The 14,733-nt window shown below is 52.5% G+C and overlaps 1 protein-coding gene across 1 annotated transcript; it reads left to right on the top strand.

Moving 5' to 3' along the window:
- The first annotated feature begins 2,239 nt into the window (after positions 1 to 2,239).
- ZNRF4 (zinc and ring finger 4) lies at positions 2,240 to 3,862 on the top strand. The gene has a single exon (XM_069590313.1). It carries the CDS (start codon positions 2,240 to 2,242, stop codon positions 3,860 to 3,862), a length of 1,623 nt encoding a protein of 540 aa, XP_069446414.1.
- Positions 3,863 to 14,733: the final 10,871 nt, after the last annotated feature.

The raw sequence follows: 14,733 nt of genomic DNA on the forward strand, positions 1-14,733 counted from the left end.
AGCGTCTGGCGGTTGCTGGCTGCCCTCGACACTCCTTGGCCAGGAGACGCAGCCCTGGAACCTCTCCCGCTGTTGTGACATGGCCTTCTGTCTGTCTGACTCCTGTGTCTTTTCTTTATCATTGGCTGAGGGCTGCTCTGGGAAGTATTAAACCAACAGCGGCAACCTAAAGAATTAAGTAGCCAGCCTGCTGAAGTGTGGCTGAGGAGAGAGAATTCTGTTCCCGGTAGAGGGAATAGCCCTTGCAAAGTTCTAGAGGTTAGTAAATCATGATGCATTCGGAGCATTGAAGAGCATTGAGGGGTTTCCCTGGTGGCGTAGTTGGGTAAGAATGCGCCTGCCAGTGCAGGGGACACAGGTTCAATCCCTGGTTCAGGAAGATCCCACAGGCCTCAGAGCAGCTAAGCCTGTGTGCCGCAACTATTGAGCCTGTGCTTTAGAGCCCGCGTGCCACGACTGGAGACCACCCGCGTTGAGCCCATGCTCTGCAACAAGAGAAGCTGCTGCAATGAGAAGCGCGTCCAGCACAGCAAACAGTAGCCCTTGCTCACCGCAACTAGAGAAACCCCACGCAGAGCAATGAAGACCCAGTGCAGCCAAAAATAGTAAAATTTTTAAAAAGAAAATTATTGAGGTTTTGGAGACCGGCAGGAGCTTGACTATGGAGAGCTGTGTCAGACACAGAAAGGAGCTTGGATTTCAAGAGGGCAGTGGGGAACCATGGGAGAGTTGAGAGCATGGAAGAGAGCAGAGGATTGAACTTTAGAAGTATGCTTGACTGCTGTGTGGTGATGTACTGAAGGTGTTGTGACCTGGAGGCAAGTCTGTGATGGGAGAATGAAAACTTCAGACCCTAAGGGCTTCCCTTGGTGGCTCAAACAGTAAAGAATCTACCTGCAAGGCAGGAAACCTGGGTTTGATCCCTGGGTCAGGAAGATCCCCTGGAGAAGGGAATGGCAACCCACTCCAGTATTTTTGCCTGGAGAATCCCATGGACAGAGGAGCCTGGCGGGCTACAGCCCATGGGGTCACAAAGAGTCAGACACGACGGAGCAACTAACACGCACATGGTGAACGTCAATCAAGCGTCATCTCATTTAATTTTCTGAGCACCGACCCTACGAGGCGCGTTGCTCATCGTTACACTCATCTGAAAGATCTGGAGACTAGAGCCCCAGAGAGCTTCAGTGGCTTACCTGGTCTCGCATAAGCTTGTTAATGGCAGAGCAATGATTCAGGGCCTGAGCAGGCTGCCCAGCCAGGTGACAGCCTCACGGTGGGAGATCTGGGGTAAAGAGTTGAGAGGGGACATGAGGCTGACGGCCAGCACTCTGGATGAGGAACGAGGGGCAGCTGGAGACCCGGATAGAGAGGAAGACCCAAGCTGAGAGAAGAAAGCTGGTTTGGGTGATCTCCGGGACCTAATGCCTGATGACCCGAGGTGGAGCTGATGTAATCACAATAAAAATCAAGTGCACGATAAATGTAATGCACTTGAGTCATCCTGAAACCATCCCCCCACCCCCAGTGCACAGAAAACTTGTCTTCCATGAAACGGGTGTGTGTGCTCAGGTCTGTCTGACTCTGTGACCTCATGGGCTGTAACCCACCAGGCTCCTCCGTCTGTGGGATTCTTCAGGCAGGAATACTGGCATGGGTTGCCATTTCCTACCCCAGGGAATCTTCCCTACCCAGGGATTGAACCCATGTCTCTTGCGTCTCCTGCACTGGCGAGCAGATTCTCTACCACAGGGACCACCTGGGAAGCCCCCGGAAACAGGTCCCTGGTGCCAAAAAGGTTGGGGACCGCTGATCTCCCAGGTGATGGGGATGTGGACCACCCGCTCCCTCTAGCCCAGCCCTGACATTGCACTTCTTCCCACCCCTCCCATCAAGTCAGTTAGACCCTGGGGACATAAGAACTGAGACTTGAAGGGAAAGAAAAAGCCGGCCATGAGGAGATAGGGCCTTCCAGCCTGAGGCACAGACTGTGCAAAGGCCCTGGGGCAGGATTGTGCTAGGTGTGTTCACGGAAGAACATCAAGGAGGCCTGTGAGTCTGGAGCAGAGTGAGCAAGAGGGAGTGAGGGAAGGAGGAGGTCTGGGATTTGGGCTTTAAAACCTCATGGGCAGAGGGTGCCCTGAACAAGTCTAAGTCCCCTGGGAATCTCAAAATGAGTGAACATTGACCCCCTTCTTCAGTGGGTCTCTAGGAGGCTTGAGGAGATGATGATGGCAAAATGTCAGTGAGAAGGCTGGGTCCATGCCATGGTGGGGAGTGTGGACTGCCAAACCACTCTGTGGCGCCCCTGAGCTTTACCCTTAGAGGTCCAGTAGCTAGGGATGTGCTGAGACTTCTAGAAGTTTTTTCGAAGGCTGTCCAGTACCCAGGTCAGAGCCCCAGGAATTCTGTCTTGGCAGGGGGTGGAGGGACTGGATGTAACAGGACGATGTCACAGAGGCTGGGGGCATCTAGAACCCCGGGGGCTCCTGGTCTCAGTGTTATCTGCCAGGAAGGCCGCCTGGGTAGGTCATCTCCTCCTGGGACCAGCCTTCAAGGACGGAATGCGAGCCTGGCTGCCCCCAGGAGCCGTTTCCGTGTAGGGCCACCAGGGTCCCTGCTGCTCTGCTCAACTGCCTCTGAGCTACCCTTTCAAGTTCACCTCCATTCCCTCCCTGGCCACGGGTCCCTTGGGAGGCCCTGGAGATGCCCGGAGGCCTCCCATTGGCGGTCCCCAGTGGGACCTAGCTCCACGCCGCAGCTGGAGAAGGACAGGCCAGCCATGGGGCGGCAGCAGCCAGCTGTGGCCCTGGGGGCAGTCAGGGTCTCGCTGATCCTGCTGGGGCTGCTCGCTCCCTCACAGGCGGTGGTACGGGCCGTGCTGGACGGCAACTTGAGCATGGTGGACTTTGCGGATCTGCCAGCTCTGTTCGGGGCGCCCCTGGCTCCCGGGGGCGTGCGAGGCTACCTGATGGAGGCCAAGCCAGCCAACGCATGTCATCCCATCCAGGGCCCACGGCCGGGCAATGGCTCCCTGGGTGCCATCGTGCTGATCCGCCGCTACGACTGCACGTTCGACCTCAAGGTGCTGCACGCGCAGCGGGCCGGCTTTGAGGCGGCTATTGTGCACAATGTGCGCTCCGACGACCTGGTGCGCATGGCCCACGTGTATGAGGACCTGCGGCAGCAGATCGCCATCCCCTCGGTGTTTGTGGGCGAGGCTGCTTCCCAGGACCTGCGGGTCATCATGCGCTGCGACAAGTCGGCCCACGTCGTCCTGCTGCCCGACTACCCGCCCCACCCGGACCTGGACTGCCACCCGGTGCTGGCCATCTCCTGGGTGCTGGGCCGCGCCCTGGCCCTGCTCACCAGCGCTGTCTTTGTCCTGCAGCATCTGTGGCGTTGGCTCTGGAGCTGGCGGGCCAGTGGGCAGGCCGTCAAGGCACACGCTACCCAGAGGGCCCGGGTCCGCACCTTCACCCGATGTAACGACCTCTGCGCCATCTGCCTGGATGAGTACGAGGAAGGCGACTGCCTCAAGGTCCTGCCCTGCTCCCATACCTACCACCGCAAGTGCATCGACCCCTGGCTCTCCCAGGCTGCCCAGCGCTCCTGCCCCACGTGCAAGCAGTCGGTGGCCGGCACGGAGGACAGCTCTGCCTCCACCGTCGACAGCTACGGGGACGAGGAAGACCCCTCGCTGTCTGGCCGCCAGACCCAGATCTGGGCTGTCCAGGCCCGGCTGCGCTCCCGGAGGCTGGCTCTGCTGACCCGAGCCACCTCCCGGTGCCGCTGTAATGCCACCTCTGTAGGGGAGGCCGAGGCCAGTGCGCCCTTGGAGGGGCCCCCAGAACGCCACTGAGACCCGCCAGCCCCAGACTGGTAGAGATCTGGGCGGGCAGGGTGGAAGGAAGGCATGTTTTTAGCCTGGAGACTAGATAATAAAGTGGGTTTGGAAGCGGATTCTCCCCCTGGTTACTCTGGGGCTGCCCAGTCCCTCATGCCATCTGTCTGGCAAGTCCCAGCTGAGCCCAAGGCTGGCTCCTGGCATCCGAGGGTGAGTTAGGGGATGTGGGGGTGGGAGGGTGGTCTTCTCAGGGATGTTATGTACATCATCCCCATGGTGGCCCTGTGACGGGCCCACCGTGCCTCTGTTCAAATCCTGGGTCCACAGGGCCTGATTCCTAATATTCGCTTTCATTTAAACCTCAAAAAACAATAAACTTGTTACTTGGGAATAATTTTAGCTTTACAGAAAAATTGCAAAGGAGCTCTGGACAGTTCCCATGGACCCCTCACCCAGCTTTCCCTGAGTGTTGACATTTTACCTCAGCATAGCATTTTTTCTTTTTAACATTTTGAGTTTTTGGTCACAAAGTATGTGGGATCTGGGCTCCCCAACCAAGGATCGAGCCCACACCCCGCCTCAGTGGAAAGCAAAGTCTTAACCACTGGACCGCCCAAGGAAGTCCCCAGCACAGCATGTTTGATTCAACCTTGAGAGCACCGTGAGTAGGTTATGATGAACTGAACTCTGGGGTCAATGGAAATTTCATCATTTCAGCTGCTTATAGTGGAAAGTGTCAAACACACTCAGGTTGAAAGAAGGAAACGATGACTTTCCCCACGTGTACCCATCACTCAGGTTCCGTGATTTATTTGTGCTGCCGCACTGTGCTAAGTCACTTCAGTCGTGCCTGACTCTTTGCACCCAATAGACCATGGCTCCTCTGTCCATGAGCTTTTCTAGGCAAGAATACTGCAGTGAGCTGCTGTGCCCTCCTCCAGGGGATCGTCCCACGTGTACCCATCCCTCAGATTCAATGATTGATCTACTCCTGGCCATTCTTGTCTCCTCCAATTCTCCTTCCTTGCTGTTCTTTAAAAAATACCGTTTAACATTTGTATTTATTTTATTTTTGGCTGCGCTGGGCCTTCCTTGTATGCAGGCTTTTCTCTAGTTGTGGAGAGCAGGGGATACTCTCTAGCTGAAGTGTAGGCTTCTCCTTGCAGTGGCTTCTCTCGCTGCAGAGCACAGGATCTGGGGCGCATGGGCTTCAGCTGTTGGCACGCATGGGCTCGGTAGTAGCAGTTATCAGGCTCTAGAGTATAGGCTCAATAATCGCAGCACACGGGCTCACTTGCTCCAAGGCACGTGGCGTCTTCCCAGATCAGGGATCTAACCTGTCTACTGCGTTGGCAGGTGGATCCTGTACCACTCAGCCACCAGGGAAGCCCCTCCCTTGCTATTCTGATGTAAATTCCAGATGTTTGTTTCACCTACAAATATTTCAGTGTGTGTCTCTAAAGCAGTAGTTCTCCACCGTGGTGGGGGTGTTGTGTTCCCGGGGACACTGAGTGATGACTGGGGGCACCTGTGGTCATCATGACTGGGGGCCTCCTGGTATCGAGTGGGTGGGGGCCAAGAATGCTGCTCCATTCCTCTTAGCCCCTGGGAGGGTCTCACCCCAGAGAATGATCTGATCTGACTGTCTACAGTGCCGAGAGGAGACACGCTGCTCTACAAGAGGTTAAAGAGCAACCTCACAAACTCCAGTATCAAGTGCGTGATTCCTCACGTGTGCATGCGTGCTAAGTCGCTTCAGTCATGTCCAACTCTTTGAGACCCTATAGACTAGCATGCCAGGCTTTTCTGTCCATGGGGTTTCCTAGGCAAGAATACTGGAGTGGGATGTCATTGCTTCTCCAGGGGATCTTCCTGACCCAGGTCTCTTGTGTCTCCTGCATTGGCAGACAGTTCTTTACCACTAGCACCACCTTGATGCTATAATTATTCCTAAATAGCGTTGAATATTTATCCAGGGAGCAAGTGGAAATGTGCACATTTATTATACTATGGTACAATTTTTTAGACTGAAGCAGGACCGAGATAGAATCTAGAGTCACTGATGGTCTCCTAAGCCACCTTAATTTTTTATTTATTTTTAAAAATTGGTTCCGTAGGTTTTAAAAAGTATTTAATTTATTATTTACTTGGCTGCACTGGGTCTCAGCAGTGGCACTTGGGATCTCGCTTGCATTTTGCTAGATCTTCCTTGCAGCACATGGGATCTTTCACTGAGGCACACGGATTCTCTAGTTGTAGTGTGAGGGCTCCAGAGCTCGTGGGCTTCAGTAACCATGGCACTTGGGCTCAGTTCCTCTGTGGCAAACGGCATCTTAGTCCCCCAGCCTGGGATTGAAGCTGCGTACCTGGCATTGCAAGGCAGATTCTTAACCACTGGCCTACCAGGATGTCTGTCCAAAGTCTCTTTTAATTCAGAGCTTCTCCTGCCATCTTTCTCCCTTTAATTTTCCTTGCGGTTTATTTATTTGAGGCCACTGGGTCCTTCATCTTGCAGAGATGCCCCTGATCTGGGTTTTGTCAATTGGGTGTCCCCATGGCATCATTTTGGGCTTCCCAGGTGGCACTAGTGGCAAAGAACTTGCCTGCCAATGCAGGAGATGTGGGTTCGATCCCTGGGTCAGGAAGATCCCCCTGGAGGAGGGCATGGCAACCCACTCTAGTCTTCTTGCCTAGAGAATCCCATGGACAGAGGAGTCTGGAGGGCTACAGTCCAGGGTCACAAAGAGTCGAACACGACTGACTGACTTAGCGCACACACATGTGGCATCATTTTAAGTACGCCTCTGCCTCCTTTAGTTTCTTTTAATTTCTAGTTGGATTCAGAGACCAGTGTGGATGTGATTTAATTTTACGGTAAATAGATAACGGTGTTTCCTCAGCTCCCAGTGCAAGCTTTTCTCAGAAACTCGGGTCAATGACAGGGTCTTCTGGGCAACGAGGAAGGGGTGGATGCTAACTCTGGGGCAAGCGTGATCAGGAAGATCTGAGAGGGGATGCTGTATAGAATTTCTCAGGGGGCACAGCATGGGTGATAGTAGGATTTGGACACAGTAATCTGGGATTAGTGGCTTCGAGTGAATATCTGTATTTAGTCAAATGTCTTTTTCACACATATTAGAGTAGGTTTTTAAACTTTTTTTTTTTCTTGTGCTGGGTCTTCGTCGCTGTGCTCAGGCTTTCTCTAGCTGTGTTGAGCAGCGGCCACTCTTCATTGTGATGTGTGGGCTTCTCGTTGTGGTGGGTTCTCTTGTTGCAGAGCAGACTCCGGGCAAATGGGCTTCAATAGCCGCAGCACACGGGCCCAGTGGTTGTGGCGCACGGGCTCTAGAGCGTAGGTTCAGCAGTTATGGGACATGGGCTTAGTTGCTCTGTGGCATGCGGGATCTTCCAGGACCAGGGACTGAACCCATGTCCCCTGCATAGGCGGACAGATTCTCATCCATTGTACCACCAGAGAAATCCACGAGAGTGTTTTTCACTTGTGTCTTGCTGCCTGCACTTCCCAGCTTCACTGGGAACCTCCGAAGTAGTTCAGAAAAAAGGGATCTGTTTTTGGATGGATGATGGCAAAGGGTGGGCTCTCGGTCATGGCTCTGGTGTGTGTATATGTGTGGGGTGGGGTGCAGAGAGGTGGGCTGAGGTCCTTGCACAGTATTCCTGGGAGATGGTAAAGACCTCCTACTCAGTGTTTGAGGGGCTTTGCTCCTAGCCCACTGGCCCTAAGGCCACAAATGGAGGCTACAGTATCCAGAAAACACTGCCTCAGTCACTCTGGGTGTCCGTCAGAGTCCAGAGGTGCCAAGAAGGAGCAGGCCTCTCTGCCCAGCAGGCATGGGCTGGGATGAGGATGGAGAAGTGGAGACAGGAAGCAACATGGGTAGCAGTCAGGCTTGGAGTTAGCAATGGGACCTGAGACCCCATCAGAGCAGCTTAAGCACAGACAGCTATTTCACATGAACCTGAGTAGTCAGGCCAGGGATAACATGGAGGCGCCACAGTGTCCAGGCCCCAGGTTCCTTTTGTCTTATTGTCCCATCTCCTCAGCAAGTGCCCATCTCTTCATAGAGCACAGTAGCTGCTTGAGCTCTAGCTATCACATCTGCTTTCCAGTCAATGAGGAAGTGCTTACCTTTTCTGTTTAAGGACACTTCCCAGAAATCCCATACACCAGTTTTGCTCATATTCCATTAGCCACAACTCAGTCATATGACTACACTTTCCTCAAAGGATGCTGGGAAACGTAGTCTATTCTGAATGGCTAACGCTGCTACTGCTACTGCTGCTAAGTTGCTTCAGTCGGGTCCGACTCTGTGCAACCCCAAAGACGGGGGCCCACTGTCTCTGGGATTCTCCAATGGTCCAGCTGAAAACCAGGGGTTCTATTACCATGGAAGAGAGAACAGATATTAGAAGTGGTCAGCATGCCTGTCATTTGAACACATTTGAGGCCCAAAGAACTACCCAATTCATGTTTGTTGAATAAGTGATTGAATGAATGAATCCCTTACCTCTAAGCTTGAGCCTCCTTCAAGGTCACAGGCACCGCAGCAGAGCAGGCACCTCCTGGTTTACCAGACAGTTGGCTTTTCTCACGATCATGCCAGCAGAGGGAGTGAACTCACTAGGGATGAAACCCAGCTCTTACTGAGGTCCTACTGTGCTCCAGGCTCCAAGTTTTATAGCTTCTTCCCACCATGAAACCTCCCTGAGCCTCATTTTTGCCATCTGTAATATGGGAACCATAACAGTACCTGCCCTGCATGGTTTGCCAACCACATACAATGCCTCACACCTACTAAGCACTTTGTCAGTATTTGTCGATTGACTGAGTGACCTGCTCATAACCCAGCTATAAAATCAGGTGATCAGAACTGTGGGGGAACCACAGGCACTGTGTTGACCCAAAGGGAGATGTCTTCCCTAACCCAGAAAATCTGGGAGGCTTTCTGGAGGCAGTGTCTTCTAGATTCAGAGCAGTAAGGGCAGGAATCAACACCAGGAAAAGGAGAAGTAATCCTGGCAGCTGCAACAGCATGGGGAAAGCCCCAAGCAGGCTAGTTTAGCATCCAGTAGGCACTTAATAAGTGCACACAGTGCTCCCTGCCCCCAGTCAGGTCCAACGTCCTCTGAGAAGGGGCGTCTGCGTCATCCCAGCCTCCTCAGTGCCTCAGCAGCCAAGTCTGGGCTCCTCTCCAGCTGCCTCCAAGAAAGTCGGGCACTGCCAAGGACTGCCAGCTTAGCGAGGCCAGCCTGTGCCAGCCCCATCGAGCCCATCTGATGGCTGATTTAGGGGAGCACCAGCAGAAGCTGCCCCTTGTCCATCCAGGAACTACCCTGGTTGTGTGTGTATAAGGGGTGGTGGTTGTTCAGTTGCTCAGTTGTGTCTGACTCTTTGAGACCCCATGGCCTACAGCATACCAGGCTCCCCTGTCCTTCACTATCTCCCAGAGTTTGCTCAAACTCATGTCCATTGAGTCGGTGATGCCATCCAACCATCTCATCCTCTGTTGCCCCATTTTCCTCCTGCCCTCAGTCTTTCCCAGCATCGGGGTCTTTTCTAATGAGCTGGCTCTTGGCATCAGGTGGCCAAAGTATTGGAGCTTTGGCTTCAGCATCAGTCCTTCCAATGAGTATTCAGGGTTGATTTCCTTTAGGGTTGACTGGTGTGGTCTCCTTGCAATCCAAGGGGCTCTCAAGAGTCTTCTCCAACAGCACAGTTCGGAAGCGTCAGTTCTTTTGGGGAATGTGGCCAAATGGGGAAACTGAGGCTCAAAGGATGGGCAACCTCACAGATGGGGGTGGACTTAGGGAAAGTGTAGCCTCCTGCATGACTTCAGAGCACACACAGCATGGTGGATGCTGGGTCAGGCTCTTTCTGCACTAACTCCTGGTATCCAGAGCCAGGTTCCTGTGCATACCCCCATTTCCCAGAGGAAGAAACGGAGTCTGAGAAGGAGGATGTGGCCTGCTCAGGGCCACAGTCCTGAAATCTGACTGAACCAGTAGTGACAGGAAGCATACTTCTGCACCTGAGACAGTCCTCTCCACTTCTGTGTTTTATTTTTAAAATATTTCCTATTTTTATTTATCTAGCTGCATCAGGTCTTAGTTGTGGCATATGGGATATACTTCCCTGACCAGGGACTGAACCCAAGCCCCCCGCAGTGGGAGTGCAGAATCTTAGCCACTGCACCACCAGGGGAGTCTCAGTCCTCTTTTGTAGGGCTCTAACTTTGAATTCCGAATTCCACTGGCTGCCGCCTCCCCATGTGTGGAAATCAGCTCCAGCTGTCTTGTCTGTACAACAATTTGTACTGCCACCTACTTGTTCAAGCCTGTTCTAGATGCAGCAGTGACCCAGACAGACCCAGTCCCCACCTACCTGGGACTCCCAGTCTAGTGGGAGGGGTGGGCCATGCCAAAGCAGTGGCTTTGACCAGGGCTGTGAAGGGGGAGACACTGGTCCTGTGAGGGGCCGCAGGGGCACTTGACCTAGCCTGGAGGGTCAGAGAAGACTTCTCTGGCAGAGGGCATCTACCACAAGACTTGAAGGAGAGAATGGAAGCAACTGGGCTGGGATGGGAAGAGTGTTCCAGGAGGAGGGAACAGCGCATGCCGACTCAGAATCCTATAAGGCACACAGGCTTTCAGCCTTATTGGACATATGTGTGTGCATGCTAAGTCATTTCAGTCGTGTCCAACGCTTTGCAACCCAATGGACCATAGCCTGCCAGGCTCCGCTGTCCATGGGATTCTCCAGGCAAGAATACTGGAGTGGGTTGCCATGCCCCCTCAAGGGTATCTTCCCAACCCAGGGATTCCATTCCATGTCTCTTATATCTCCTGCGTTGGTCGGCGGGTTCTTTAACATCACCTGGGAAGTCCTGTTGGACACACACCCCTCCTCAATATGCATGTGCATTTTTAAACAGAAAGTTTTAAAAAAAATTATTATTATTTGTCACATGGCACAGCATGTGGGGTCTTGGTTCCCTGAACATGTGCCCCCTGCAGTGAAAACGCAGAGTCTTCACCACTGGACTGCCAGGGAAGTCCCTGCATATGCATTTTTAGCAATGACAAGTGAATGGCACTTCAAGTCCATACCGAAGCTCTCTTCTGCAGCCTGAAAATGCTTGGGCTCAACTATTCTAGAAAGACAAATGGAATTAGCTCCTATTTCACTCAATCCTGGGGCTTCCCTGATGGCTCAGCTGTAAAGAACCTGCCTGCCAGGGCAGGAGACATAAGAGACATGGATTCAGTCCCTGGGTTGGGAAGATCTCCTGGAAGAGGGCAAGGTAACCCACCCCAGTAGTCTTGCCTGGAGAATCCCATGGACAGAGGAGCCTGGGAGGCTGCAGTCCATAGTGCTGCACAGAATCAGACACGACTGAAGTGACTTAGCATGCACGTGCGCATACTCAATCCTATTTTCCAGATGAGAAAACTGAGGCCCAGAGAGGTTAAGCAACTTGCCTAAGGGCAAACAGCTCAGAAGGGATGAAGCTGGGTAAATGGTGGGATGAGAAGGCAGAGCGATTCCCCCCACTCCCAGGCCAGGTTGATTAGGACATCCCTCACCCTTGGCTCCAACCTAGCTCCTCCTCCCAGCCTCCTTTGCTGCTGCTGCTGCTACTGCTAAGTCGCTTCAGTTGTGTCCGACTCTGTGTGACCCCATAGACGGCAGCCCACCAGTCTTCACCGTCCCTGGGGTTCTCCAGGCAAGAACACTGAAGTGGGTTGCCATTTCCTTCTCCAATGCATGAAAGTGAAGAGTGAAAGTGAAGTCATTCAGTCATGTCCAGCCTCCTTTGGTGGGTGCCAAACCACTCTAGGGTGGCCTGAGGTCAGTGTGTTCTTCACCTCCTCTCTTCTGCACCCTCTGCTCCTAATGATACAACCAGTGAGGAGCAGATTCCAGGGAACTGTTACTGCCACTCCCAGCAGTGTCTGGAGGCAGCTGCAAAATCATAAAGGCTACAAGGAGGCTGCCCGCCAAGATCTCAGCCCGGATGGCATCTGGAAGGGGAGGGGGCAGGCGACAAGGCTCTGATTCATCCCCTGACCCTCCTTTCTTCCTCCTCTGTCTCCGCCTCCTCCCCATGCCCTGTTCCCTTCCTAGCCCACCCTTCACAGCCTCCCAGCCAGGCCCAGGAGGGGAGGAGGCTTTTAGGAACAGATGGCTGCCTTCCTCACCCAGCGCTCTGCCAGTTAATTAACGCCGCCTGTAATTAAACTTCCCACAAATTAGCTGTCAGCTACGCTAAAGGGAACCGTCCCTCTCAAATGCCACCTTGACTTGCTGAATTGTGAGCCTTGTCGACAAAATAATTAAAGGCAGAGAGAGGCAACCAAAATTTGGAGGCTTTTTTTTTTTTCTTTTCTAAATCTCTATCGGTGTCTATGGCCAAACGCTCCTGTCTGAGACCTGGGAATACAACCAGGCTATTTCCTGAGGTACCATGTATTAACACCTTTCACTGTGAAGGAAATTTTATTGAGCATCTATTGCATGCCACATTACTTTGCTGACAAAGGTCTGTATAGTCAAAGCTATGGTTTTTCCAGTAGTCATGTACAGATGTGAAGAGTTGGACGATGAAGAAAGCTGAGCATTGAAGAATTTTTGCTTTCAAATTGTGGTGCTGGAGAAGAAGCTCTTGAGGGTCCCTTGGACTGCAAGGAGATCAAACCAGTCCATCCTAAAGGAAATCAACTCTGAATATTCATTGGAAGGACTGATGCTGAAGCTGAAGGACCAATATTTTGGCCACCTGATGCAAAGAGCCAACTCATTGGGAAAGACCCTGATACTGGAAAAGACTGAGGGCAGGAGAAGGGGACGACAGAGGATGAGATGGTTAGATGGCATCTCCGACTCAACAGACATGAATTTGAGCAAACTCAGGGAGATAGTGAAGGACAGGGAAGCCTGGCGTGCTGCAGTCCGTGGGGTCACAGAGAGTTGGCTCTGACTGAGAGACTGGACAACAACAACGACTGCACGCCAGAAGCTGTGCAAGGGGGTGGTGTGCACAGTCACTGCTTTCTTGGAACTCACACCCTTGACGTGTTTTTTTTTTTTTTTGCTGTGCTGCATAGTATGCTGGATCTTAGTTCACCAACAAAGGATCAAACCTGTGTCCCCTGCATTGGGAGTGTGGAGCCTCATCCACTGGACCGCCAGAGAAGTCTCTTAACACACATTTTTAAAAGCAAAGGAAATATATGATGTTATTACAGCTGAGGGAAGTGCATTCAGGGAGAGGGGACAGCCGGTGCGAAGGCCCTGAGGCTGGACCACTCATGATGGGGACTGGCCAGGTAGAGCCAGAGGAGGGGGTGGGAGTGGGCCAATTTGGTATCCATGATGCAGGCACAGATCACAGGATTGGCCGACACCATAGTTCCGCCCAATCTACAGCTTTGCTTTCTGTTGTTTCAGTGACCTGCTGTCAAACCCAAGGCCAACAATATTAAATGGAAAGTTCCAGAAGTCAAGAATTCATAAGTTTCAAATTGCTGCCATTCTGAGCAGTGTGGTGAAATCTTGCAGAGTTTCCACTCCCACAGTTCCCTTGGGCTCTGTCCCACCCCGGGCTTTTAAAAAATGTTTGTTTATTGGGCTGCAGCAGGTCTTCGTTTCGATATTCAGGATCTTTTAGCTGTCACGTGTGGGATCTGGTTCCCTGACCAGGGATCGAACCCAGACGCCCTGCATCGGGAGCACAGGGTCTTAGCCCCTGGGCAACCAGGGTAGCCCCCCACCCAGGGCTTGAATCACTCCTTTGTTTAGTGTCTCTTGCCTGCACGTGGTTTAGTAGGTGTCTCAGTAATCAGGTCAACTATCGCATTGCCGCAGGGCTTGTGTTGAAGTGAAAATGAAGTTGCTCAGTCGTGTCTGACTCTTTGCGACCCCGTGGACTGCAGCCTACCAGGCTCCTCCGTCCATGGGATTCTCCAGGCAGAAATACTGGAGTGGGTTGCCATTTCCTTCTCCAGGGGATCTTCCTGAACCAGGGATCGAACCCAGGTCTCCTGCATTGCAGGCAGACGCTTTACCCTCTGAGCCACCACTTCACAGCGGCTGCAAAGCACAAGCCTAGTGATGCCGGCAACTTGCGTACTCTCTAACAGCGCCTAATTTATCAATAGCCAATATTCTGTAATAACTGCAAGTGGAGTGTAACCTTTAAAAATTGTATTAAAAAAGCGTTATCACAGGTATATTGTTGTTGTTTGTTTAGTCCCTAAGTCGTGTCTGACTCTTTCGACACCCTGTGGACTGTAGCCCTCCAGGCTCCTCTGTCCATGAGATTTCCCAGGCAAGAATACTGGAGTGGGTTGCCATTTCCTTCTCCAAGACATCTTCCTGACCCAGGGATCGAACCCGGGTCTCCTGCATTGGTAGGCAGGTTCTTTACCACGGAGCTACCAGGAAAGCCCTAGAGGTATAGGAAAAAACATAATAAGGTTTGGTACTATCTGAGGTTACAGGCATCCACTGAGGGTCTTGGAGTGTTTCCCCTTGGATAAGTGTGGACGATTTGTATACCTTATAGAAGTGGAGGGTAAGAGAAAGGGAAATAAAAGACCAGGGGACTCTCAGATCCCCTGGAGGAGGGCACAGCAACCCACTCCAGTATTCTTGCCTGGAGAATCCCATGGGCAGAGGAGACTGCAGGCTATAGTCCATGGGGTCGCAAAGAGTCGGACACAACTGAAGTCACTTAGCACGCACAGACACAGGGAGTGGGGTGAATGGAGTGAGCCAGAGCCTCTGCACTCCTGGACAGAGGAATCTCCTTGGCATTCAGGTTGGGGGTGAATGGTGTGCTTGCCTGTCAGGACATAATCAGATT

This window comes from Ovis canadensis, chromosome 5 (genome assembly GCF_042477335.2).
Source record: "Ovis canadensis isolate MfBH-ARS-UI-01 breed Bighorn chromosome 5, ARS-UI_OviCan_v2, whole genome shotgun sequence".
NCBI classification, from domain to species: Eukaryota; Metazoa; Chordata; class Mammalia; order Artiodactyla; family Bovidae; genus Ovis; species Ovis canadensis.